Source organism: Gallinula chloropus (genome assembly GCF_964237585.1).
Source record: "Gallinula chloropus genome assembly, chromosome: 11".
In the NCBI taxonomy this organism is placed as follows: domain Eukaryota; kingdom Metazoa; phylum Chordata; class Aves; order Gruiformes; family Rallidae; genus Gallinula; species Gallinula chloropus.
This window is the reverse complement of record NC_140096.1, coordinates 9,921,341-9,947,682: the sequence shown is the minus strand read 5'-3', so window position 1 is coordinate 9,947,682 and position 26,342 is coordinate 9,921,341. Positions and strand designations below refer to the sequence as shown.

Below are 26,342 nucleotides of genomic sequence, written 5' to 3'. Positions count from 1 at the left end.
AGTGAGGGTGAGGGAGCCCTGGGACAGGCTTCCCAGGGGGTGTGGAGTCTCCTTCTCTGGAGAGATTCCAGCCCTGTCTGGACGCTGACCTGTGTGCCCTGTCCTAGGGACCCTGTTTTGGCAGGGGGTTGGACCCAAAGGGCTCTGGAGGTCCCTTCCAACCCTTATGAGTCTGTGACTCTGTGAAGCCTCCTGCCCTCAGAGCTGTCCAGCCGGGCATCTGCGGGGGGAAGGCTCTGCTCAGAGCCTTCAGAAGCGCCTTGGCCAGGGCTTTTAGCAAGGAGCTGGTTCAGATGTGAGCTTCTCCCTTCAGCAAAACCAAATATTTGCAATAGCTGAGGGTTTGAGCTTTTTTTGTGGTGTAAAACCACAGCTGCAGCCCAGCAAGCAGCAGAAAGCATCTAACCGTGCTTCAAGGAGCAGGTTCTAGCCCCCAGCTCCTGCAGCCCTAACATCTGCTGGATCATTTCCAAAGGCTTCAGAAAAAAAACCCCCAACCAAACAGATGGTGATGCAACTCAAGGATATTCCAAATGACATGTTTGCTCTTAGAAAGATTAATAGTTTACTCCCCCCTAGCCCCAACTTCTCTCGCTGCGTGCTACACACTGCTGTGATTTACTATAAATACAGAAATATCAGAAACTTCTTTAGGACATGTGTTGATATAAATAGTGTATGAAAACCCCCTGCCCCCAAACCTGTGCTTGCTTATTAGTTATGTGTGGGGATTAACAAGAAATAGTTTAAATTCCTGTGAAATAGTTCAAACCGGTTTTATTGATGGGAACAGACCTTTGTACTTACACTTCCTTTATAGAACACCTATAAAAGGTTGACCATTATAGAAGTCAGTCAAATAAAGGACAAATACCCAGAAAAGCTGCTGAACTTCCTAAAATTCCCAGTGGCCAGGAGCAGAACAAAGCCAACAAGTGCTGTTACCTGATTGTAGCATGTCCCTTTTCAGTCTGGAATGAAGACAGCTGATGATGTCTTCAAGGTGTTCAACTGGTCTTGGGAAGGTACTCTGCAGCAATCACCACATCCTCCAAAAGCTTTGCCAACCCCTTCCAGCATTCCCTGCTTGTCCCTGGGATCATTACAGCATCCCTTTCCTATTCTCTATTACAGTGTATCGTCAGTCTTCTTACCCAAGCACAGCTCTGGTCTGGGGGAGATGTAAGACCAGGTGATGCCATCTCCATCACCACTCTGCCCCCGAGAGAAGATGGAGGGACTGGGAAGTTATCCTCATCCCAGGTCACAGACAGAATCAGAGACAACACCTTGATGATTAATGAGATGTTGGTGTCCTCCAGAAACACCACGTCGCTTCTCGCTCATTCGTGAACCAAGCCCAAAGTAATCTGACATACAGTTAGTCTACAGCTCCTTTCAAGATGAAGGTCTAATTCTGAAGCTGAGAACAGAAGCAGGGAGCTCTGTGTGGCTGACCTAATATGCACATTTTCAGAACAGCATCATCTTTGTGCCCTACAAAAATGAAATCACATCTTTTTCTTTGAAGCACGAGCTTCTGGCTGTAGCTGGAAGAAGAATATTGGATTTAATGATCGCTGCTCTCAACAGCTATGGAAATTTGTGTAAAGTACTTTCCCAAACCCTGCTGACCATCTGGTTTAACAAAGAGACCACTTGCTAAATCTCAGACAAAGCTCTGAATACTGCCCAAACCCACTCCTAACTTCTGGGGAAGAGACAGCTAACAGAATGTGAAATGAGTTCCTGGACATCAGTCAGGGTGTCATTACTCACAGAGCTACTGAAACACGGCGGGTGCTGCCCAAACTGAAGTTATTCCCCACTTGCATGCAGGGATGGTTCTTCAAGCATTTTTACTGTGTCCAGTCCTGGGCTCCTCACCATAACAAGGACACTGAGGTGCTGGAGCATGTCCAGAGAAGGGAAACCAGGCTGGGGAAAGGGCTGGAGGGCAAATCCTCTGAGGAGCAGCTGAGGGAACTGGGGATGTTCAGCCTGGAGGAGAGGAGGCTGAGGGGAGACCTTCTCCCCACCTACACTGACCTAACAGGAGGGTGCAGAGAGGTGGGCGATGGTCTCTTTAGCCAGGGGACAGGAGATGGGACAAGGGGAAATGGCCTCAAGCTGCCCCAGGGCAGGGTCAGGTCAGATGTGAGGGAAAAGTTCTTCCTTGGCAGAGTTGTGGGGCTGTGGCACAGGATGCCCAGGGAGGGGGCTGAGTCACCCCCCTGGATGTGTTTAACAGACGGGGAGGGGAGATGAGGTGCTCAGGAGTATGGCACAGGACAGGAACAGTTGGACTCAATGGGCTTAAAGAGCTTTTCCAACCTGGGGATTCTGTGATTCTGGATTCCCAACAGACATTGTGCACAGAGGGAAGAGAAGAAACAGAAGCCAAGCACCACAACCAGCCTCAGTGGTGCAGCAGGTGAGCATCCCAGCACCCAAACCCTGCCAACCCTCAGGTTACTGTTCAACCCAATAAGGCAGGGTGTCTCCATCTGGCATGGAAAGCTCTGACCACCAAGTGCCATGGAAGCTCCCACCTCTCCAGGAAGAAAGTTCTCTGACACTTGGTGCTTCCTAAAAAACAGAGGGGCAAAGTGGGAATTAACCAGTCCTGTCAACTGTCCCAGGCATTAACACCAGGACGGAATGATGATCGAGTATTAAAGAAGTCCTACCCATTCAGCCATCCATCAACCTCTGTATCTCTACAGTTGGACTCAATGAACTTCAAGGTCTTCTCCAACCTGAATGACTCTGTGATTGGCCAATACTGAAGGTGGGGAGGGGGGACAGGCAGAAATAAAAGCTCTAGTGTTACTTGAGCTGAAGAATCTACTACCTTCTCTAATCTAGGTTGCCTCAATGAGGAATAAAACCCCTCCACTTTAGTCAAACATCCCAAAATTGAGTGGTTTCATGTAGGGCTCTGGTGTAATGATAGTCACTTCATTCCCCCAGCTATCAGATACATACGGCTCTTCCAATAGCTTTAAGTGCAGCGTTATTAATGCCAGACTATGGCTGAGCTGGGGAAAGAAGGATGTTAGCTCCCAAACACATGCTTAATCTAGAACATGTGGGTTTGGGGGGAGGTTTGGAACCAATATGTTTTCAACATTTTCAGGAAATTTGGTCTATCCAGATGAAAGTTTCTTGGACCCTACTGAAATGTCAGCCGGCGATACAAATACTGGAACAAGATGATTCCCCCCGCCTCTTCTCCCAAAAAAGAAAGTGCTGCTTCACCAATTCCAGAGGAAAAGGCAGCAGGTCTTGAAAAGCAGCTTTGGCATTATTACTCCAAAATATTTAGGAAACAGGATAAATCACAGATCTAGGAAAATATCCCAGAAGCCAACATGGCACTTAGGGATGTGGTTTAGTGGTGGACTTGGCAGTGATGGGTTGGACTCGATCTTAAAGGTCTTTTCCAACCTAAGTTATCCTGGGATTCCAAAAGACGTTGTGCACCACTCAAAACGCCTGGCATACCTTGCCAGAGTGTGTTTTCAGGGCATGGGGATGGGGCAGGGAGGTCTTCTGCTAAGCGTGGAGGAAAGCTGCTGCCTGGCACTACCTGCAGGATGGCTGGATCCATGTTCGGGATGTGATGCTCCCAGTACACAGCTAGTACTAATTTCAATAAATCAGAACATAGTGACTACTTCACATACCCCATACTCCCCATAGGATGGGGAGCTCACTGCACAGAGTAGGGGAAGATGAAGCAGCGCTGCTCCACATATCAGTGCACCAGGCAGAGCTGAGGCTATGCAGCTTCTTCTCCACCACCACTGGTGTTCCTCTCTCTGCTTTTCTTTAAACTTTGGTTTAAACTGTTCAAAATTCATGTGTGAACACAGACACCCTTAATTGCCTTTTTCTAGTTACATCCTAAATTATGATGCTCCACGACAGCACCCCAAAAGCCAGCATTCCCTCCTTGTCCTCCACCTAACAGCATCTTCCTTCACAGCCAGAGGACATCCCAGCCTGCTGCTCTACCTTCACCACACTTAAACTCCGTGTACAGCACAAACACAAGCCCTATGTTTCAGAAGCCCCTGCTCAGCAGTAGTCCTGTCACATTCTGGAGTTATAGGCTGCTAAGTCCCTACAACTGGTTTGGAACCGATTTATAGATGAGCTGACACTTCTTCTGATACCCCACCCCACGCTGTGCCGAATTACACTGCCTAGCGCTTAGAGCCAGTCTCCTCCATCCAGAGAGATCAAGAAGAGTTTGCAGCTCATCTTGTACTCTTTTTGAGGCACTCCCTTGGCTGCATCCACTTTTTGAGGCTATTCTTCTTCTTTAAGGACTTTTCATGTCTCCATATGTCTCCAGGGGAAGCGTCCCGCGCGCTGAGGTCTCCCCTGACACTGCTGGGACGCCACACTCTGGACATCCCACTGCTAGAGGGTCTGAGCTGAGCTTGTGCATCACCACCAAAGGCTGGGAATTGTTTCTCTTGCAGTGAGTTAGGTGCAAGAGTGACTTTCTGCTGCCTCACTGCTTTTCTACTCTCAGCAATCCGTCAAAGGAGAAGCTCACGTCCATCTGTCACCCAGATGATCAGATGCTGCTCCAGGAGTTCCAGGGAGCAGTAGCCTGCTCCCTCCCTATTCCTCTGATCCCGTGACACCAAGACCTCAGCACAAGGCTATCGGTCTATAAACAAACAGGGAGAAGCCGCAGCTCATCCCTGCCCCAACCCTCACATCTCAGAGGCGATGCTGGGTACCAGAGCCACGAGCTCCCTTCCTCAGCCACTGGTCGCTGCCATTGGTTCTTCCCTGCCAACACTCCAAGATGTTTTTGCCTGGTTTGGTGATTAAAAACAAGGAATGCCAACATCAGGGAGTAACTGGGTCAAGCTCATAAGGAACAGGAGGATGGTTAAACACAGATATGCAGAGACTGGACACTATGACAGCGACAGAAGGTTGTGGCGGGCTTCACACTGATCTATAATCATAGATTATGATTATAGGTCTGGGGAGAAAAACATCCTTAGCTACCACAGTTAAAGGTGATTGGAACTGAATCATAGGATCACAGGGTTGGAAAAGACCTTTAAGATCATCAAGTCCAACTGAAGTGTGAGAGAGAGACAGACCTAAGGGACCATCAGCCAGCAGCCTGTTTCACTGGTCCAGATAAAGGCTCCTTGCTGAGCACCCAGCCCCTGCTCCAGCTGGAGAGGGGGAAGAGTAGGGTGAATCCAACTGCTTTTCCACCTTAAAAAGGATGGTGTGACTCATAGCCCATCAGCTGCTGCCTGAAGGGACCCACCAGCCTGTAGAACCCACCAGCCCATAGAGATGCACCAGCCCCACATACCTCCTAAGGGCTTTATGACAAGAGAACAATGTAGGTGCAGGGTCATGGAAGAACCAGGCTGGAACAGCAACCATCCACGAGAAAGTCTGTCACCTCTGCTGCTGTTGGTCCTGCTTTGGGGGAAGAGGGATGGACCCAGTCTCCTCCTGAGGTCCCTGACCTCAGCTCTGCTTCTCCAACAGCCAGAGAAAAGCTCTGTGGGAAACCACTGCTGACTCCTCTGAGGACAGCAAACGCACCCTCACCCACTGCAACAGGGATTTCCACCACCTGATACAACAAACAACAACCAGCTGATTTATCTCCTCACCCAGACCCACTCTGAGCTCAGTGGCCAGGTACCAGGACAGTCTACTGACACCATCAAGGCTTGAAAAATGAAATAAAATGAAAGAAAATGTAATTAAAAAGTAAAATAAAGTAAAATAAAATAACGAAAAAATAAAATAAAAATAAAATATTAAAATAAAATAAAATAAAAATCCAGCCTGTGCTGACTAGGTGCAAGCACACCACAGTGCAAATGTGCTCCTGAACGAAGACAAAACCCTGCTCCCAATTAACTACAGAGCCACTGTTGCTGGCAAAATAATACTGCACTGCCTTCCCCAAAACACCCAAACCCCATCCAACATAAATCTCCACCCTTCTTAACTCCGCTCCCACATAATGAATCCCAGCCACGTCCCGGGGTTCACACCAGAACCTGCGGCCATCCTGGCGCTGCCTTTTCCACGCTCTCCCCGGCCACGGAAGACGCCTGTGAGGTGCCTTTTGTTTCCCTTTGGGCATTCCAGTTGGATTCCAAACACTGGACCTTTACAGCAGGGCTGACAAACAACATTATTCTTCCTAATTCAAGTATCTCCAGGCTTTTTTTTGGCTCCCAGGGCTTATTTCCTATACGCCCTGCACCCTCTTGCTTACTTTATCAATACCACAGATTTGAATCCAGCAATTTAAAGCGTAGTATTACAGCTGTGTTTTTATTTTGTTTGTTTTATTCGGTTGTTGCCTAACACAAAACACTCTGACATTTCAAGTCACATCCCACTAAGATAAACAACTAACATATGTCATGAATTCCAGTAGAAATGATTCCCAAGCGGCGCCGCAGCGAGGTTTTAACCCAGGCTCTGGATGTTTTATTAAATGAGCTCTTCCCCACTGGTTATCCATAAGGAATCGTGGGCAGGTGGGAGGAAATCTCTGTGACTCTCTCATCCCTGCACAACTTGAGATCCTTTTCTTCATCCCATATGCAACTCTGCCTCATTGGATCAGAAACCTCTGCAGCGCTGCCTGTAATCTGGCGGTTTAATTACCCAGCTCGAGATTCAGATGGATTTCTGTGCATATGGGTGCACCTGTATTTATGGGAATCCGGAGAGGGGCCTGCATAAACCCCAAAGGAGACACTACCACACCTTGGGAAGCCAAAGCCAGGTCCCCACAGCAGGCACACCACAGCAAAGTGCTGCCCAGCTCAGCCAACTCCCGACTTGATCCATCCACAGCATTTCAAACAGATTAAGGGAACTTCAAATCCCGCTCGTGCTAACGAGGGTCAGTTACGGATCCAACAATGTCGCCATACATCACGGCCAACAAAGCCCTAATGAAAACACGCCAGGGCCAGGCCTTATTCACAGCTTCTCCCCCCCGAAGAGCTTCCTGGTGGCAGTATGCTTGGGCTTTGTGCCGCACTAGTTTCCATATGGCTAATGGATCTGGCCTACTACAACCAAGCGAGGCTTTTAACGAGCGCCCAGACAGGCCACAACTGAAGACAACTTCACAGTTCCCATCACCAGCACAGCAGCCCTGGGTTTGGCTATTCAGTCCCACCCTGGCCCCGACGGACAGCAAAATAAAGCTTATTCAGCTGAGATCCACACAAGGCAAAACAACCACTGCAGCGGGGTGCTGAGCCTGAACTGCCAGGCCGGGTCATTTGGAAGGGCGCGCGTGGCTCCAGCTCAGCACCAGGGCCTCAGCTTCCACATTAGAGCTGATGGGCAACCGGGCAGGCTGCAGGGGAGCACGTGCTAAGTGACCTCATGCCTGCCTGCATTGCAGCCTTCCAGTATCTGAAGGGAGCAAAGAAACAGGAGGGGAATCAACTTTTTAAAAGGGTAGACACTGGCAGGACAAGGGGGATGGAGTGAAGGGTTAGATGAGATATTGGGGGGAAGTTCTTTACAGAGAGAGAGGTGAGGGACTGGAACAGGCTGACCAGAGAGGGGGTGGGTGCCCCATCCCTGGGGGTGTTCAAGGCCAGGTTGGATGGGGCCCTGGGCAACCTTGTGTAGCTCCAGGCCTGGAGGTTGGTGTCCCTGCCTGTGGCAGGGGGTTGGAGCTCTGTGATCCTTGGGGTCCCTTCCAACCCAGACCAGTCTGGGATTCTGTGATGTGGCCAGAGAGACGGTTTATTCACAGAAATCACAGCTGAGCTGCAAATGCTTCAGTAGGACAGACTGAAGAGCCTCTCTTCCTGTGGGAAAGGAGCCACCCGCTGCCAGCCGTGTTCAGTGTGTCCAGCGCGTGTGGCGTGGCATCCCTGGCTCAGGCACATGCACAGCTCAGATGCAATCACATTCCTGCCTGGCTGGAACATCTGTTCTCCTCTCATTAGTCCTGGCCTCGATTTTGTAACAGAAGAAACTATCGGAGATTCCTGAACTTCAGTATTTGACCCGAGGGTGTCACGAAAAGCCTGAGTGGAATTTGTAGGGAATCACCAGTCGCTGCTGCTTAACATGCAGTTGTAAAAAAAACCAAACCACAACAAAACAAGCCCAAAACCCCCCTTAAAAGTTCAGTTCAAGTTCCAGCAAAGCCTGCTGAAGAACACACCGTAGCCTACGGGCTGAGGATCCTTCAGGACAACTCTGAAATCCACCCAGAAGTGGAATCTGCACAAGTATCTGAAAATGCAACCCAGGGGAGGCTCTGACCGGAGAATTACTCCTAGAGGCCTTCCAAAGGTCCTCAGAATCTCCCAACCTCCCAGTGTCAGCCCAGTGCCTTATCTGAACCCAGTGGGAGGTACCAGGGAAGGATGAACACACACATCAAAGCGGCTCTATGGATGGAGCAAACCAACAGCACCTCATCATGGAGTTATAGATATTAAGAATAATGATGTAGGGTTTCTTTTGGAACAATCCAGATCACAACTGGAAGGGCTGGTGACGCAGACAGGAGACAAATGGATGTTGTGTATGGGTTGGGACACTGTCAACCCTGTGACCTGGAGCAGTTTCTCATCACAGCCACCACACAATTAAGGTCATACCTCCCCCAGCAAGTTAATTGGTTTTAAGATTTAACATCCAACTCGGACTGCAACATAGAATCACAGAATTGTGGGGGCTGGAAGGGACCTCAAGAGATCATCGGGTCCAATCCCAAAACATACCAGGGTTTGATGAATTCTGGACTCCATCACTTTTCAGACCCTGGTTCCTTCTTCCTGGCCAACGCTCCACATCCTCATGAAGACACCACCCCCCTCAAAACGTACTGCAGGGAGGAACCTCAGCACTCCAGCTTTCAGCATCACGTGCTTTCCAGGTACAGAACACAATCTTTAAGCTGAAATAACAAACTGGCTTAAACCTAGATGTTAATACCTCTTTTCCCAAGGCTATGTGGAGTTTCCCTTGAATTCTATCCTGCTCAGGTGCCTCCCATACCACACTGCTGGACCACAAACAGCTGCCTTCAGCTTCCCAAGACAGGGTTCAGCACAGATTGCTAACAGACACTGCAGCAAATCTGACCTCTGAGTCATTTTAGTATTGAAAGTAAAAAAGGATTCAGAGTAGTTTGAACCACCGATAAGTTGAAAAAAGTTTCAGCTGTCTAAAGATGTATTCTCTTAAAAGCTGCACCTAAAGCAAGATCCCCTTTAATATCATCTTCACCTTTGCTTCCACCTTTTCCTGAAACCTACCACCTACCACTGCTGCACTAGAGCTGAAACCACGACCTAAATGGTGCCCTGGCATTTTAACCAGTCGTTTCATTTCTCCAGATCCATCTGAGGGGACACGTTGGTTAGAAAGGAGCACAGACACAAGACCGTGGTCTGAAATAACCTACTGACATATTTATCACTCAAACTTTGTGGCTGAAAAGCACCTGGGGTACAAAACTTAAAAGAAATAATAGCTGGACTCACTATAATAACTGTGGGTATAACAAGCAGGTAAGGATCTGACCATCATGAGCAGGTGAGGATCTCCTCCTCATGAGCAGGTAAGGATCTCATCATGAGCTGCACTCTACCACAGCAATAACAAGCACTGACAGGGACATCACAGGAAAGGGATGGAGACTGTCCGTGAAGATTCAACAACCATCTTAATTCTTCCCTTCTCCCATTTTGGGGGGAGTGAGGGAGAAATTCTGAAGGGCAACCAGCAAAGTGCAAGCACTCTGTGGTGAGCCTTTCTTTTGGGACTGTCACCTGCGCTCCAGTATCCAGGAAATGGTCTGTATTTACTGAGCCCTCATCACCATGGCTGCGGAGCACAATAAGGCTCTGCCGCCCCTCATACAGCTGCGTTTCTGGAACTGCCTGGGCTTTGGGGAATTGCACCCGGCCGACACAAAGGCACCGATTGTTCTGAAGGCAGAGGGACGAACCTGCCCCTTCCAGAGGAGAGGAAACCGGCAGGAAGAGTCGCTATTGTGAGTGGGGTATTAAAAAAAGAAAAAGGAAAAAAAGAAGGGGGGGGCGAAGAAAAGAAAAGGGAGGAGAGGGGAGAAAGGAGAGGAGAGAGGAGAAAGGAGAGGAGAGGGAAGAAAGGAGAGGAGAGAGGAGAAAGGAGAGGAGAGAGGAGAAAGGAGAGGAGAGAGGAGAAAGGAGAGGAGAGAGGAGAAAGGAGAGGAGAGAGGAGAAAGGAGAGGAGAGAGGAAAAAGGAGAGGAGAGAAGAAGAAACAAGCAAAGAGAAATAAAAGAGAAAAAAATAAAAAAATAGAAAAAAGATAAAAAAGAAAAATAAGGAAAAAGAAGAAAAAAGCCCTGTAGCATTGTCAACACCATCAGGTTGGGAGGGGGCCGGCTGAGATGCAGCACCTCTGGGACCAGGGTCTGCCTGGGGGAACAGATGACACCAGGCAGCCCCAGCTAGGCACCCACCAGCACCAGCTACCCACTAAACCATCATAAACCTACCCCAGAGCCACCACGCCAATACAACCAGGGGAACCACCAGCCCCAAGCAGCTGGGGCACTGCTTCCAAAGCTCCAGGGTGGAAGTGAGGATTGAGGTGAGCTCCTGCTCGCCCAGAACCACACGTTCCTTTCTCCACGCTGACACCCACGAGTCCTCATCAAGGACTTTCCTCAGCAGGAAGGACTGCCAAAGTAGTAGGAACCGAACTGTTGTCAGCTTAAGGACAGCCATCTGCTCAGCCTCTTCCCAGCTGCCATGCTCCGAATCAAAGCACGGATAACAATCGCTTGTGTTTCTCACCAAGCTCAATATGAAAAAAATCCAGAGAGGGAGGAAAAAAAAAAACCCCAACCCAACAACCCAAAAACCCCAACAAAACCCCAAACCAAAGAGCAAAAACCCAATCAACCAGGAAAGCAGCACGGCAGGGATCTAACTGAGAACAGAGATGAAAGTAGGAGAAAAAGAAACTTGGGTTTGGGGTTTTTTTTCTCCTTCTTGTTTTTTTTTAAACCATGTTTTTTAAAGGCTCCTATTGACATCTGCTTTGTAAATGCTCCCTCATTATTTACAACCCCGAGCGCATGGAATTGTCTCTGTGCTTACAACCACGCTACTCCCATATTGTGGCTGCGTTAGCAAAGAGCCAGCAGCGTTTTTACTGGGGCTCTGGGAATAGAGATCTAACATTTCATACACAGTTTATTTAAAAAGTGGACTAATTTAACATTCTGGATGGTTCCTTTTTAGAACAACTGTTGCTAATTACCAGCTCCCAAAACGGTTTGTTAATCTGGGAGCAACAGCGGTTCCACAGCAGCATAAATACACCAAGGAAAAAAGGAAGGAGGGGGGAATAGGAAAATAAATAGAGTAAGAGACATTGAGGAGGGTCAAGTTTAGGGAAGTAAAACAAATTAAGGGACAGGTGGAGTTGGTAACACTGAGCATGAGCAGCACTGGGAAATGGAGCTGTAAAGGGAATAATCCCAGTCCTTGAGAAGCAGGGGGAAAAAAATGAGTGAGATTTTAAAGTTGTGCCAAAGCTGGTTTTGGTGGCACGGACAGAAAGCTGGTGAGTGCCCCTGAGGACTGGGACCAGCATCACTGGGCTCCCGTCATCCCCCCGGCTGCCTGTGGTGGAGCAAAAATGAAGCACTGTGCAGCAGGACTGGAGGAGCCCCTGAAATGCCAGAGTCACATTTGGAGGTGACAGGATCCAACCAGCAGCCCAACCCCAATTTTTCTAGAGGTTTTTCTGCGTTGGATCCCTGAGGTTCTGAGCATCATCCCCCTCCTGCCCCATGGGACCAGCACTGACCTGGCTCAAAACCACCTTTTCCACAGCAGAAAGCTTGAAAGCAAGTTTTCCTAACAAAAAAAACCCCAGCTTTCAGGAGAACCCCCCAGTTTGGTGTTTATAAATCACTGAAGCTGTCATGTAGTTGGTACTGGGATGCACAGGACTCAAAGAGCCGTGCGGGGACTGAGCAGCCGTTCTCCAACCACGGCTTCCACACTGGGATGGATCCCTTTGGTCTTGCACCGCATGTGTGAAAGGACTTGAAAGTTCATCAAATTAATTCCAGACAAATATTAGCGAGGCCTCAAGTGGAAAGCACATCTTCTTCCTCCTGGGAATTTATAGTTCAACCACTTTTATCTTCTGGAGGCTCTTTGGAGATCAAAGATTCGATCAACTTTCCCTTTGTATAACTCAGGCAGAGAACGGTGTTGTCGATGCTGTGACATGATTTTCCTTATTTATTTTTTAATGACTCGTTGCCCTTCTCTAAAAACAGCAAGATTCCTTCATGCAGGCCTAAACCAAGGGGCACGAGCAAGCTGTTCTGGTTGTTCATTGGCATTACAGTTGCCACAAGGCCAGTCCCCCCCCTGCCAGCTGTGCCACCAAATAAAACCAGGATGCCCAAACTCAGAGCGACTCCTTCTTAACACACAGGAGGAAAATGACCCATTGCTCTGGCAATTTATCCCCTTATGGGGTCAGACCACCTAATTTAGGGAAAAAAACCCAAGTGACTTGACTCTGACATGCTCAGAGGACATAAGGGAAGTCTGGGCAAGGAGCGTGTGTTATAAAACCACGATGAGATTCCACCCGGGCACGAGGATGATGAGAAAAGCCCTCGTTAGCCCGTGATGACTTCCAGCATCTGGTTCTGACCGCGCAGTGATGCTCGGCACATCTGGCAACAGCAAGGCAGCGCTCAGGCAGCCCAGCTCCTCTGAACATCTGCCTGCAGCTCTCTGCTCACACCGCTTGTGGACAGTGGAGAACTCGCTACTTACACGAGCGACGTGCGAAGGCGCTGGGATGGATTTCAAGGAGTCGGGGGAAAAGGAGTTGGATGCTGCTCGAGGCATCTGAGCGTCAGAGCGACACCGGCTCTGAAGATGATGGGCCACGTTGAGCTGGAATCACTCAGGGAGGCTGTACCAAATGCATCATACTTGTCAGCATCTCGGGGAGGAGGAATCCGGGGAGTTTCACGAAGCTCTTTCTTGGAGCAGAGCCACAGGGAAATGCTTTTCCACTGTGAAATGGCAAAGGCTGCAGGGGAGATGGGAAACTTGGGGAACTGGGGAGGAAAACTCCCAACAGAGGTTTAGAACAGTCAGGACTTGGGGTTCACACAGATCACTGCTTCAGCATTTCTTTCCCTGGCACCCAGTCTCCTTCTCTCTGTATAAAACCAGAGCTGTGCTTTCCTGCAGCGGAGAAATGCCAGAGCTCTCCAGGGAGCCTGACACAGGAGGCAGTCCTCTGCGGATGGACAACTCTGGGATGACAGTGTTGGAAATCAAATTCCTCATGCTGACACAGGCAGGATTCCAGCTGGGTGAAGGGACTGACGGTGAAGTCCCCTTTAATTAGTTTGGCATTCATTACTTCAGTTCTCAGCAAGCATTGAGGGTGGTGCTGGTGGAGCAGAGATGCTGCAGTGCTTACCTCACGTCTTGCTCTACCGAAGGATTTCGGTCATGTCATCACTTGACCTCAAGCATGAAATATAATTTTGGCAGGGTTCATATTCCATTTTGAAGCACCCTTCAGACATCCTGGGGTGCTGGAGGACACCCCTCGTGTGAAGAGCCAGTGGCTGGGTACACCACTCCTGGGCAGCCCCTGGGAATCACTGCCGTGTCTAAGGGGCTGCTCTCCATCACCTGCTCAAGGGATGGGCTCCTTGTGTCCTGCTGCTCCCAGAGTCCTCGTTTGCTATGCCCCTGTCTTGCAGACTGAGCTCACACATGGGGCAGGGCTGTGAGGCTGTCCTTTCCCTGCCTCCATGGCAGAAGGCTTTCTCTCAGTCTGGTTTTACTTCCCAGACCTTACCCAGAAGCAGCCCACTGGGGTCCCTCACCCTGCAAAGCCATACCCAACGCTGCAGAGCCCAGCACCTGCTCCCACCACCACACTCCATGGACTCGCAGCCACCAGGAACAGTCTCCATCTCCCAGATAAAAGGTCAAAAAGAAAACACCCCATCAGATGGTGCCACCCCGTAACATTCAGCACTTGCACAAGGTGCAGGAACACTGCATCACTGTATGGCCCATCCCATCATGGACCCATCCCATCACAGACTGGGTGGTGGGACCATTCCCACAGGGCTGGAATGTTGTCAGGCACCACGTCCAAAACCAAGGAGAAGGTCTGAAACAAAGAGACTGATACAAGAGACGGGCTTTGCTGTCCGAGTGGACGCATGGAAGATGATGTTCTCACCATGGGACAGTTGATGGCAAAGGGGAGTGGCGCTGTTTGTACCACACATACTCCTTTTGTGTTCATCAGATCACAGCTACGTCACTGTGATTTATGTTTGTAACCCCCCACTCTCTCTGTACCACCCTGACTCCCCTTCCCGCAGGCTTTGAGCCCCCCTGAGAGCCCAGGCACCCTTTTGTGATGCAGATCCTCAAGCTCTGTTAGACTACACATAGCTACTGATGATTTTACACAGGGACAGGAGCACGGAACAACACCAGAGGCACATAAGCAGAACTTACAGCCTTAAAAGAGCACAGAGAGGAAGAATCAAGGATGAAATCACTAAGCAGCATTAACCTGCACAGAATCCCTATACCTACAATTGCAGAAATCAGAATTCCTCACCTGGAAGGCAATCAAAACCAGACAGAAACTATTAAAAACCACTGATGGAATTTTTTTCCCCTCTGCATCAGAGTTCTGTACTGTGACCATAACCATGACCTGCAAACCCCATGCCTCTCCCACCTGCCTGAAGCAGGACTCACCCTCTGGCCCTTCGCTGCCTTTACTCCTCTTGTTTCGACGGACGCGTCTCCCTTCTTCTCCGACGTGCAGCTTCTCTTCAGGGTGGAAGAAGTTCAGCAAGGCCAGCTGGAAGGAAGAGGAGGACAAGTTTAAGCATCTTTGGCAAAGGTGGCTTAGCCAAGCAGAGAGATGGGAGCCCGAACACTGAATCTTTTCCATTGGGGATACTCAGCGGAGCCAAGGGGAGATGCGAGACAGCTGCTCATGGATGCCCATCCCATCCCATCCCATCCCATCCCATCCCATCCCATCCCATCCCATCCCATCCCATCCCATCCCATCCCATCCCATCCCATCCCATCCCATCCCATCCCCCATCCCATCCCATCCCCCATCCCATGGAGATGTGCAAGGAGCTGTGTCATAGAATCCCAGACTGGTCTGGGTTTGGAGGGACCCCAAGGACCACAGAACTCCAACCCCCCTGCCACAGACAGGGCCACCGACCTCCAGGCCTGGAGCTACACAAGGTTGCCCAGGGCCCCATCCAACATGGCCTTGAACACCCCTAGGGATGGGGAAGCCTTCTAGGACTTGGGAAAACTCAACCTGAAGCATTTTGGCAGGGAGAAGCACCTCCCTGCTCCGCAGGGTGCTGCAGGGACAGGGATGTGGGCAGCATCAGCAGAGATCTATAGTTGGAAATAACCAAACGCCCCAAATGCCGATGTGATCATTTCTAACTATTCTCTGCACAACTTGCTCAACACTGGAGCTCTTTCATCAGCATTACTCACTGCCAGTAAGTTTTTTCCTCTCTTCTGCGAGGCTCATTAGGCACCGAGATTCAAAGGTCTTCAGGGACCTGTAAACCCCATCCAGCCTACCACAGAAATTAACACTTTCAACCTAGAGCAAGGACGACTTTTACAGCATGAGTTGTGCCAAGAGGCAAAAAACCCACTCTGCAGTGACCTCCTATTCCTGGGAAAACAGTCACAGCATTAAAAACTCCTCAGCAGTTATTAAATCTACATCCCTACCCAGACACTGGAATTCCGCTTCCAAAACCTCACCAGTCCTCCCAGCTGCACCACCAGCAGTGCTGCCCCCAGCTGTTCCCACCTCCTAAAACACAGCATTTCACAGAAGATGAACTGGGAACCAAACACCTTGTTGTGCTGCACCCTCCACCCAGCGATGCTGTGAGGTTTCCTTCACGCTGCAGAAAGCCCAGTGCAGTTACTTAAGCCATAAATACACCCACAAGCCAAGCACAGCCTAGGGAAAGAGTGGAGAGGCTCCAAAAAAGCAGCACCAAAGGTTATCAAGGGTGTTATTGTTCTGAGAACAAAACCTGAGACATCAAAAGCATCTTTGTGATAGCAGAGAAGAATCAACCCCTTCCCTGAATTAGGTAGAACAGCGGCTATTAAGCTACAGGCCATAAAAGTTGCTATCCAAAGTAATGATCGTTAAAGGTCCCTCTGCCTTTGATATGTCTCAGGGCTCTCTCCTTTACTTTCCAACCCCTTGAGGTGCAGGGGGGTGCACCTCTCTGGCTATAGACACCTATTCCCAAGTCATTTCCCAACCCACACTCTTCTTCCAGTGTGAGAGCATCCCATCCCCGCTCCCAAATCAGCAGCCACTGGATTTTCCACTCACATCTTGCTTTTTGCTCCAGCAAGCCCCAACACCGCCCTGGGAACAGGGATTTGGGAAACCAAGTGCAAATGGTGTAAAACTAATTGAAAGAAACAAATTGTGGTTTAATTCAGACTAAACTGTCAGTGACATCATCATACTGTTATTACTTGGTGCTCTCACTCCAGCTTTACAGACCAGGACTGAACACAAGCCCTAAAGGAAGTGGTAGGGAACCAGCCCATTGGGATGCTCAACTTCCCGCCCCACATCACCCTCGGCCAAGCAACACACGAGCTGCTCCCAGCACTGAGCCTAAAACTGACCCTTTTTCATCTTGAGAAGGTTTCTGTCTTAATGGCATGACCCAAACTGCATCAACACAAAGAGGTTTCCTTTCCCTGCTCTTCGAAACACAGTCCTAACAGGACACCCATGAGTCTGAGAGCTGCAGTACAACATGAAGCTCAGCCCACACCGGCTCCTTCTCCACATCTCGGGGGCCGACCCAGAAATTGGTGATAAATACACTGGATGGTGTTTTTTCCTGCCAGATGTAAGCAGGATCCTCACCTGCCACCTACCCTCAGGGAGCCAGAACTGAGAGCAGGCTTGGAGTAACTGGGAGGAGAGCATCATGAAGATGCTCAGAGGGCTGGAGCACCTCCCCTACAGAGAGAGGCTGAGGGAGCTGGGCTGGTTCAACCTGGAGAAGAGAAGGCTGTGGGGGGACCTCATTGCAGCCTTCCTGCCCCTGAAGGGAGCAGAGAAATAGGAGGGGAATCAGCTTGTTAAAGGGCAGAGACTGGCAGGACAAGGGGGATGGAGTGAAGCTGGAGGAGGGAAGGGTTAGATGAGATATTGGGTGAAGTTCTTTCCAGAGAGACTGGTGAGGGCTGGAACAGGCTGCCCAGAGAGGGGCTGGGTGCCCCCATCATCACCCACCCAGACCCTCCTCTTTCTCCTCTTCCCACCACAGATGCCACAAGAGCTGCCTCTATCTTTCCTATAAGCCCATTATACACAGAAAGCTCTCCCCAGAGCCTCCTCTTCTCCAGGCTGAACCACCCCAACTCCACTACTCTGTCCTCACCCAGGTTTTACTCTCGTATCCCGCTTATCACTGCCCAGTCACAATGACATTAAACATCAGCTACAAGTAACAGACTCATTAACATTTGCCTTTCAATCAGAAAGAGAAATGACAGGGAGGGTGAATGATTGAAACATGCCTTTTACTTTAAAAAAACAAACAAAAACCCCAATAAAAAGTGTTTGTTGTGGTAACCACAACCACACCAGCTACAGGTACTATCGGCTTTGAGATCCAAGCTGCCCTGAAGAAGATGTACACCAGTGCTCCACGCTTAGCCTGGTGATGGGCACAACTGGTGCGAGCAGAAAGACAGAGAGGAGCTTGTCCTGGGGACTATTAACTTTTAATTACGCAAGTAATGGCATTTCAGCTACGTTGAGCAGCACAGAGGGGTTCCAGGAGGTCCACCTCTGGATGGAGGGAGCTGCCCGGGATCACCCTGTGGAGCTCCAGGGCAGGGCAAAGGACGGCCAAGGCACTCTCCGGAGCGCAGCCACCCCAGCAACGCCCCGCTCAGCTGCGAGCTCCCCCACGCCGATGAAGGCAGAGTCTCTGTCTGATGACTCAAGGGGTCTGTTGTTCCAGGGGCCGCAGCTGCAGGAGGTCGGGGGATGCTCGGCCGCAGGGTCAGCCCGTGAAGGGCTGTGCTGTCCGGCTGGGAGCTGGCAGCTGGTACAGCTGCACCAGCTGGAAGAGCAAGCGATGCTTTTTCCATTCCCCACCCTCTGAGCTGTGATTAATACATCCACTCACAGCTCTGGGACCCTGCAGCTTTTTGGTCTGGACCTAAGGGTGCACGTTGTTGTGCCTCAAATTAAACTCATCATCTCCCTGTTGTTTGGCGTGGCCGCAGCGAGGGAGAGATCTGCAGAGCAGAAAGAGCAGCTGTGTGCCACCCACCCAGCAAAACACGATGCAGCCACGCAGACAGAGGCAAAGGGAGAAACAACCTTCAGGGAAGTGCTGCTGGCTGGACATGGAGGTCACTGGAGGCAAAGCCTCACATGGCTGAGCAACACGCTGAACAGCAAGGATGCTTCTGCAGGCTCCCCTGCTCCATGGGGAGCAAAGCCGTGGGGTGGGCAGGTGTCCTGGTTGAGCCAGTGGGGCCATTCCCATGGCTGAATGCTTCCCAGCATTTTAAAACCACCCAGAAACATTCTGCATAAGCATCGTTGCATCTTTTTTTTTTGGAAAACACGGAGCAAACCCACTCACAGGGCTCAAACAGGCGTCTGCCAGCCAAGCTCCAGCACCCCTGAGCAGCAACTCCTGACTCGGAGGTGCGAGTGTCCAGGAGATGAGATGCGGGAGCTGGCGGAGAAGGATGAGGAATCTGGGTGCTGTGCAAACAGACCTGTGCCAACTGAGCCCCCTCCACCAGGCAAGGCAGCTGGCGCATGGCAAGGCTTTGCTGGAGCACCCCACCTGCAGCGCCCAGCCCTTGGGGAGGACTAAAACTAATTCACAGAATCACAGGGGTTGGGAGGGACCTTCAGAGACCATCGGTCCAACCCCCTGCCAAAGCAGGGTCCCTAGGACAGGGCACACAGGTCGGCGTCCAGACGGGGCTGGAATCTCTCCAGAGAAGGAGACTCCACACCCCCTGGGCAGCCTGTCCCAGGGCTTCCTCACCAGGAAGAAGTTCTTCCCCAGATTGGTGTGGAATTCCCTGTGCTCCAACTTGAGGCCATCGCCCCTTGTCCTGTCCCCACAGACACTGAGAAGAGTTTGGCCATGTCCCCCTGTGTCCCACACTTGAGATATTTATAAACATTAATAAGATCCCCTCTTAGCCGCCTTCTTTTCATGGCTGAACAGTCCCAGCTCACTCAGCCTTTCCTCCCAGGGGAGATGCTCCAGTCCTTTAATCATCTCCGTAGCCTCCGCTGGACTCTCTCCAGGAGATCCCTGTCTTCTTTTATACCAGGGAATTGCTCTCCTGAATCCATCATCTCACCCAAGCTCCTCATCCTCAAAGCCAAGGAGGATTGATTCCCTCAGCCTCTGCCCCTGTGGAGCAAGTGTGTTTTTGAGGAGCCTGGTGACACATACCTGCTCCCAAAAAAGAAGTTGTATTTTCTCTGTAGCTATGCAACAGTGCCAGAAAAGTTTGGAACAATCACCATTTCCCTCCTCCCTCAACCTAAAGCCCTCAAATTACCTTAACTTTAGGAACACCATGTAAAGCCATTATGGCTCGATACTTTTAATCAAGAAAAATCACTATAGGGTGGGTAAAGGTCAAAAAGCCAAGAGAGGAAAGATCCCAGGGGAAACCGTACCTCAAAATAACACCAGGAACAATAGTAAGGGCATGCCTCACCAGAACAGATCCGTCCTACCTCGGTTTCTCCCCAGCAAAATAAAGAAAAACAAAGCCAGGCACACAAAAGCAGCGATTTTCTGTGCACAACCCACTCTGGCAACACGGTCCAGAGCTGCTCTGGGATGTTGAGGGAGCACAGTGGGAACCACTAAACTAACGCAGCCTGCCCACGCTCTGCAGAACAATAGAGAGATGAGTGTGTGTATGGATTTATATAAATATATCTTCTTTTTTTAAAGGCATCATGAAATAGGAAGCTTTCTGCAAGCACTGAAACCCAAACGTGCCATGGAGTTAGGGCTGGATGTACAGACCACGTGCAGCAAGACAAACAACTCTGGGATGCTGAAATAACTGGGAAGGGTTCTGGATTTAATTGGATCCCTCTGCTGATGCCTTAACTACCCCACAGTAAATAACTAATGGTATTTTAATTTATTATTATATAATAATAAAGGATCACAGGGTTGGAAATGCCCTTTAAGATCATCAAGTCCAACCATTCCCATCCTGTGCTAAACTATATCCCTGAGCATCTCATCTCCCCGTCTGTTAAACACACCCAGGGAAGGTGATTTAATATGATTTAAATAACAATTATAAACTCCTCAGAAAGGCTCTCTAGGTGTGAAGACCCACTGGACACCGAGGGAAGGCATTCCCACTGGTCAAACAGCTTGAAAGCAGAAGCAGGAATATATAACCCAACCTTTGCCACTGTGCAAAGCCAGGTTGGGAGGGAGAGTGAGGATCTTCCTGGTTAATAGCAGGATTGTGGGAAGCATCCCAGCATTCCAGTGAAAGCCCTTCTCAGTGAAAAGGGTGTTTGTCACTAACAAACCCCAACAAGACTTCCCCACATGCTGTATTACAAATTTGCCTTCCAATTAGTCACAAGAAGGCTGGACCAGCCAGCTTCAGATCTAATAAAAAATGATCCAAGGGCTGGAGCACCTCTCCTACAGAGACAGGCTGAGTTGGGCTGGTTCAGCCTGGAGAAGAGAAGGCTGTGGGGGTACCTTACAGCACCTTCCACTCCCTGAAAGGTGCCTGTAGGAAAGCTGGGAGGAACTGTTCCCAAGGGCACGGAGCAATAGGATGAGGTGGGGGGGGGGGGCGGGGAGGGGAGGAGGGGGGCGTAGTTTTAAACTCAAAAAGAGGAAATTTAGGCTGGGTATTAGGAAGAAGTTCTTCACTCTGAGGGTGGTGGATCCCTGGCTCAGGTTGCCCAGAGAGGTGGTGGAGGCCACATCCCTGGAGACATTCAAAGTCAGGCTTGATGGGGCTCTGAGTGACCTGCTCTAGTGAAGATGTCCCTGCTCACTGCAGTGTTGCACTAGATGGGCTCTAAAGGTCCCTTCCAACCTAACACATTCTATGATTCTACAACAAATGAAGCCCACACGCTCCTACAGCTCAGCATCCTAAAGCACCAAAGGAAACAAAGCCCCAAGGATGAAATCATCCTCTTGCCTGGCTGTTTAATGGTATTGTTCGAGCCAAATGCCCTCACCAGGAGCAATTTTGGAGGCCGCCAGTGTGAGAAGACTAACAACAAGCCTGAGCTCTGCAGAGGCATTCTTTGCAAGCAATGCTGTTGATTTTTCTGGCTCTCTCAAGTTCAGCTGTCAGAGGTTGCGGTTCGGAGCGGCAGCTACTTGAATATCAGCCCCATTGTCCTCCATCAGAAATTTGCCTCTGGTAACACGTGGTGCAAAAATAAAAGAGGGGGAATGAAAAAATGAAGCTGATTATTTTCAAGCTGACTGGAAAGAAGTTTGGGCAGTAGCTCTGCTTTAGTGAAGGGAAAAGGGGAAAAAAAAAAAGCCCCATTCAACATATTTTAAGTCTTGCTTTTGTCATGACTTTTATTCCCCCTCATAAAAATGTGGGAAGAGAAAGAGTAAACAATTCCCAGTTCAACATGAAAGATTCAGCCATGATGCCTTGTCTGCAAGATGGGTCACAGCCCGGAATGCAAAGCTCTTGGAACATGGTCCGTGCCATCAGCCAGAACACGCCCAGAGTCTGTGATGGAGAGGGCAGAGACCACGCTTTCTCTACACTGGACTTGTCATAACCCATCTGTCTCCACCAAATCTGGTGGGTTTGGCCCAGCTCAGCTGCACGTGCTCTTCCCAAGGATCTGGAGTAGGTCTCACACCATCCTCTGCAAACCCCTCCACTAGCTGCTTTTCTGCATGAAAGCTCAAGCACGGTCCTCTCCTTCAAGACCACCTCCATAACTCTCCTTGTCCCTACTGCTTCACCTCTCTCACCGCTCCCCATCACCATCCCTCCCTTCCCGATGCCAGCCACATCCCCACTGCCACCAGCTCCTCACCCCGAAGTCCCAGTGGCACAAACCAAAAATGCTGAGTTGACACAACCCCCCCAATTCCCCCTCACTCTGATCTCCACGTGAGGATCCTCGCTGAGGCTCCTCCACCCAACAGTGACCTTTAAAAGCTTTTCTCACCCCAAGCTAAGAGGCAAAGCAATTCTGTGACCTAGAGAATAAAAGCACAGTGATGCTAAGGAGCCTATCACCAGCCAGGGAGGAAGTTTGGGTGGAAGAAGAGATTGAGTAATGCCACCAGGCAGGAGCCGTGACAGCTGAGCCACCACCATCCCAGTACTCACAAGGAGTGACGAGCAAGGAGTCAAGGAAGTACTGGACCATTAGAAAATAGAAATGACCTTTGTCTCATAGACAGAGGTTGGCTAGGTAAAGCCATGGACCGGTGGCACCTTACCAGCTGCCTCCAGCAGACAGGAACGCCCACCTCAGTATACCTACAGCCAGCCCTTAACGTGCCACCACTGCCTTAAAGCATCGGGTTTGAGATGCTTTTGATCCACCAAGCATTTCTGTCCTTGGGTTGAGAAGCCTTTCCAAAGAGAGCTGTGCAATCCCAGCTTTCAGAAAGCCAGTGAGTCACGCTCCCGGGTCTTCTAGGCACTGCGGTAACAGAAGATCATTAAAGAACAATGAAAGAGGAGGGAGAATATTTTCCTAAGCTTTTATTGGTATTTTAACTTCATTACCCAGGGAAGCCACTGTATTTTTCAGCACAGAACATTCAATCCAATTGCCAGTTATCAACTCAAGCCCTATCACAACCCAACATGTCCAGTGAATTCATTGTTGTCAGAGGGTATAACTCAACTCTTAGAACTTTCCTTCAGACCTGAGCCCTTCCCAGAAACCTTCCACTCCCCTTCTCCTTCCCCCATGCCTCAGTGCTTTAAGGATCAGTGCTGGACCTACGGCAGCAGCCGTGTTTTCCCACACCGCAAACTCCCCATTAGAGCCACTGAGACTTCACTGGTCACTTGTCCCAGGGAAGGGAAACCAGAACACCCAGTAAGCATTTTTAAATTTAACTGGAGCTCCAGCAGTACAAAGGCTGAGTTAAACTAACACACCCAATGCCACACCATTTTCCAGGTACAGAGGTCAAGCCCACAGGTTACACACACATCTTTGCCGGTGCATCTACAACCCTTAATTCGGTACCAAGCTGACATCACCCCAAACCCAAAACACAGAGGTTTGGTTTACGAGGTGGTCTGCCCAAATGCTCATCTCAGAACACCCTTCTGTGGAGCTACCTCAGCCTGGAGATGACCAGTGCCTCCCATGAGGATGCTGGACTGAGGCATGATGCTGCAGGCACTGCAGACAGACACTGACCTACGCTACATACAGCACAGAGCAAGGGCTCAGGTCTCCAACTCAACACACCTGCATGCACTGAAAGGGAAAGCTAAAACCACAACCCAGATGTCAGGCAGAGCAAGGGTAAAGCTGAGCTTAACTCTGTGAATGAAGACACCTGTAGTAAATTTTTTTCCCAGCAGGAAAAATAAGAGCTTCCTGCTGCAGGGATCCCTGTCTGAGCACAGCAGCCCTGCAGGAACCCAGCACGCAGCTGGGAGCACGCTGGTCCCAGCGCTGAGAAGCATCGATGGCAGCACAAGGTGAGGAGCTGAAATCAGTTCCTCTCCTCTCCCGAGGAGATGAGTTTAGCTGGAGCCAGCACCAGGCAGGGATCTGCTGTCTATTAGTGTGGATTGTCAGTTTTTCACATTTTAATTAGCCCTCATAGTCTTTCCCAGCCCCATTTCCAGCCAGCTGGGCTACGTCCCCCTCCATATGGAGGTCACGGTTTCTTCTGCATACCAAAAGCCATTCTCTGCTTATTTTAGTGGTTGTATCATCAAAGCCCTTGTGTCCTTCTAAAAAGCACAGAGGGGGTAAGGGGCACATGTAAGCTTAAGTAACTCAATATCATCCATATTGTCTCTTTTGGCCTGTTTCTCCACCTGTGCCTTTGCTCGTGCTTTCTCATCATCTGGATCTTCTCCAGCACATCCAGGGTGGAGCGAGGTCAATAGCACAATCCTCCTCAAAGCCAAAATACCTCCTAAAAACCTCCTCAAATCAGGCACTGCTCCAGCAAAGAGCTTCAGGGCTTTGCTGCTCTATTTATTTTCACAGGATAACAGAGGTGGTCCAAGAACTGGGGTCTCTCCAGCCTTCAAATGCTCGCCCACAACCATCCTCAGGTCTCCTCTGCAGGAGAAAGCTTTCTTTGGCTGTGTTTGAGAATGTTTTTCAGAACACAGGGTAAGTTTCACTAGCCATGACAGAAATGCTGATCTCATCTGACTTCCAGAACCAATATAACATGAACCATAACAAGATGGAGAGACTGTTCCCAGAAGATGGCTTTGTCAATGCTCCACCAAGAACCCAACGCCTTCAACTTGCACCACTCCCAGATGTGTCTCATGAGACCAGAGCACTGAAGTCCCAACAGCTGAGAAGACCAGCTTCTTGAATGAACAATCATCTCCCTTTTGAACCCTATCTCCAGTGCAGACACACACTTAAGGTGATAAAGCCACCTCTCCTTGCAAGAGGTGACCAACCAGTAGAACAGACACAACCAGATCCTGCTCTGGAGATTTCCCTTGAGAATATGGCTGCAGTACCTGGATTTATGATGTTTTTCAGTTCTCTGGTTATTTGTCCTTTTATCTTCCAAGTTCTACACAAAGACATCACTTGAGATGGGACTCATTGTAGCAAAAAAAAAAAAAGGCTTTGAATTCACTCACCAATTGATTCCTGTAGCAGAAAGTTCCAGGAGAACATTTGTCAGACCCCAGAACTGATGAACTTAATTTTGCCCTTGCTATCAGGCATCCTATGAAGCCAGGCTGAGAGTTGGGGTTGCTCAACCCGGAGAAGAGAAGGCTGTGGGGAGATCTTACAGCACCTTCCAGTCCCTGAAGGGGCTACAGGAAAGCTGGGGAGAGACTTTTTAGAAGGGCCTGAGTGATAGGACAAGGGGGAATGGGTTTAAATTGGAAGGAGGGGGTGGAAATTGTTTGGATATTAGGAAGAAATTCTTCCCTCTGAGGGGGGTGAGGCCCTGGCACAGGGTGCCCAGGGAAGTGGTGGCTGCCCCATCCCTGGAGGTGCTCAAGGCCAGGTCGGATGGGGCCTTGAGCAGCCTGGGCTGGTGAGAAGTGTCCCTGCCCATGGCAGGGGTGAGACTGAATGATCTTTGAGGTCTCTTCCAACCCAGACCAGCCTGTGATTCTGTGACTCATTATCTGCTCCTACCCTTTTTGAAATCTTCAAAAAACCTTCCTAATTTCAAGATGGTTTTGCTATAAACTGTTGGGACAGATGAAGTTTTAGGAACATTTTTCCTCGCTCCATAACAAAACAAAGCTGCCCTGTTAGAGAGCATCCTCCTTTCAGCACATTCAAGAAATCCCATTTGCTAAATCTGGATGTTAGAATTGGCCTTCAGCTACCATTCATTGCTTTATGACATTTTATTGGAAGGAGGAAAACAGAAGGGAAGGGAACAGGAGGAGGGAATCAAGTCATCCCATCAAACAGCATTCCTGTTAAAAGAGAAAAAGCAACTGTGCTGTAAGTGTAACATCTACAAAATACAGCATCAGACATAGAGAAGGTGCAGGGAAACCCCAACTGCTTTTGGAGGAAAGGTCAGATCAGGGAAAGGATGGATTAATGATGGAGGGGAAGACTGGGGCAAAAGGTGAGGCCACACCTTGAGTGCTGGGTCCAGTTCTGGGCTCCTCACCATAAGGAGGACATCAAGGTCCTGGAGCGAGTCCAGAGAAGGGCAACCAGGCTGGGGAAGGGGCTGGAGGGCAAATCCTCTGAGGAGCAGCTGAGGGAGCTGGGGGTGTTCAGCCTGGACAAGAGGAGGCTGAGGGGAGACCTTATCCCCACCTACACTGACCTGACAGGAGGGTGCAGAGAGGTGGGCGATGGTCTCTTCAGCCAGGGGACAGGAGATGGAACAAGGGGAAAAGTCTTCAAGCTGCCCCAGGGCAGGGTCAGCTCAGATGTGAGGGAAAAGTTCTTCCCTGGAAGAGTGAAACAGGCTGCCCAGGGAGGGGGCTG

General features: G+C 49.9%; 1 protein-coding gene across 1 annotated transcript in view; it reads right to left on the bottom strand.

Moving 5' to 3' along the window:
• Positions 1–26,342, bottom strand: part of EDA (ectodysplasin A) — a gene marked incomplete at its 5' end in the record, with an annotated part of 76,989 nt that overhangs the window by 16,173 nt on the left and 34,474 nt on the right. Inside the window, one exon of the mRNA XM_084269210.1 lies at positions 14,834–14,939. Coding sequence (XP_084125336.1) covers positions 14,834–14,939 — 106 coding nt within the window. The remainder of the gene's footprint in view (positions 1–14,833; positions 14,940–26,342) is intronic.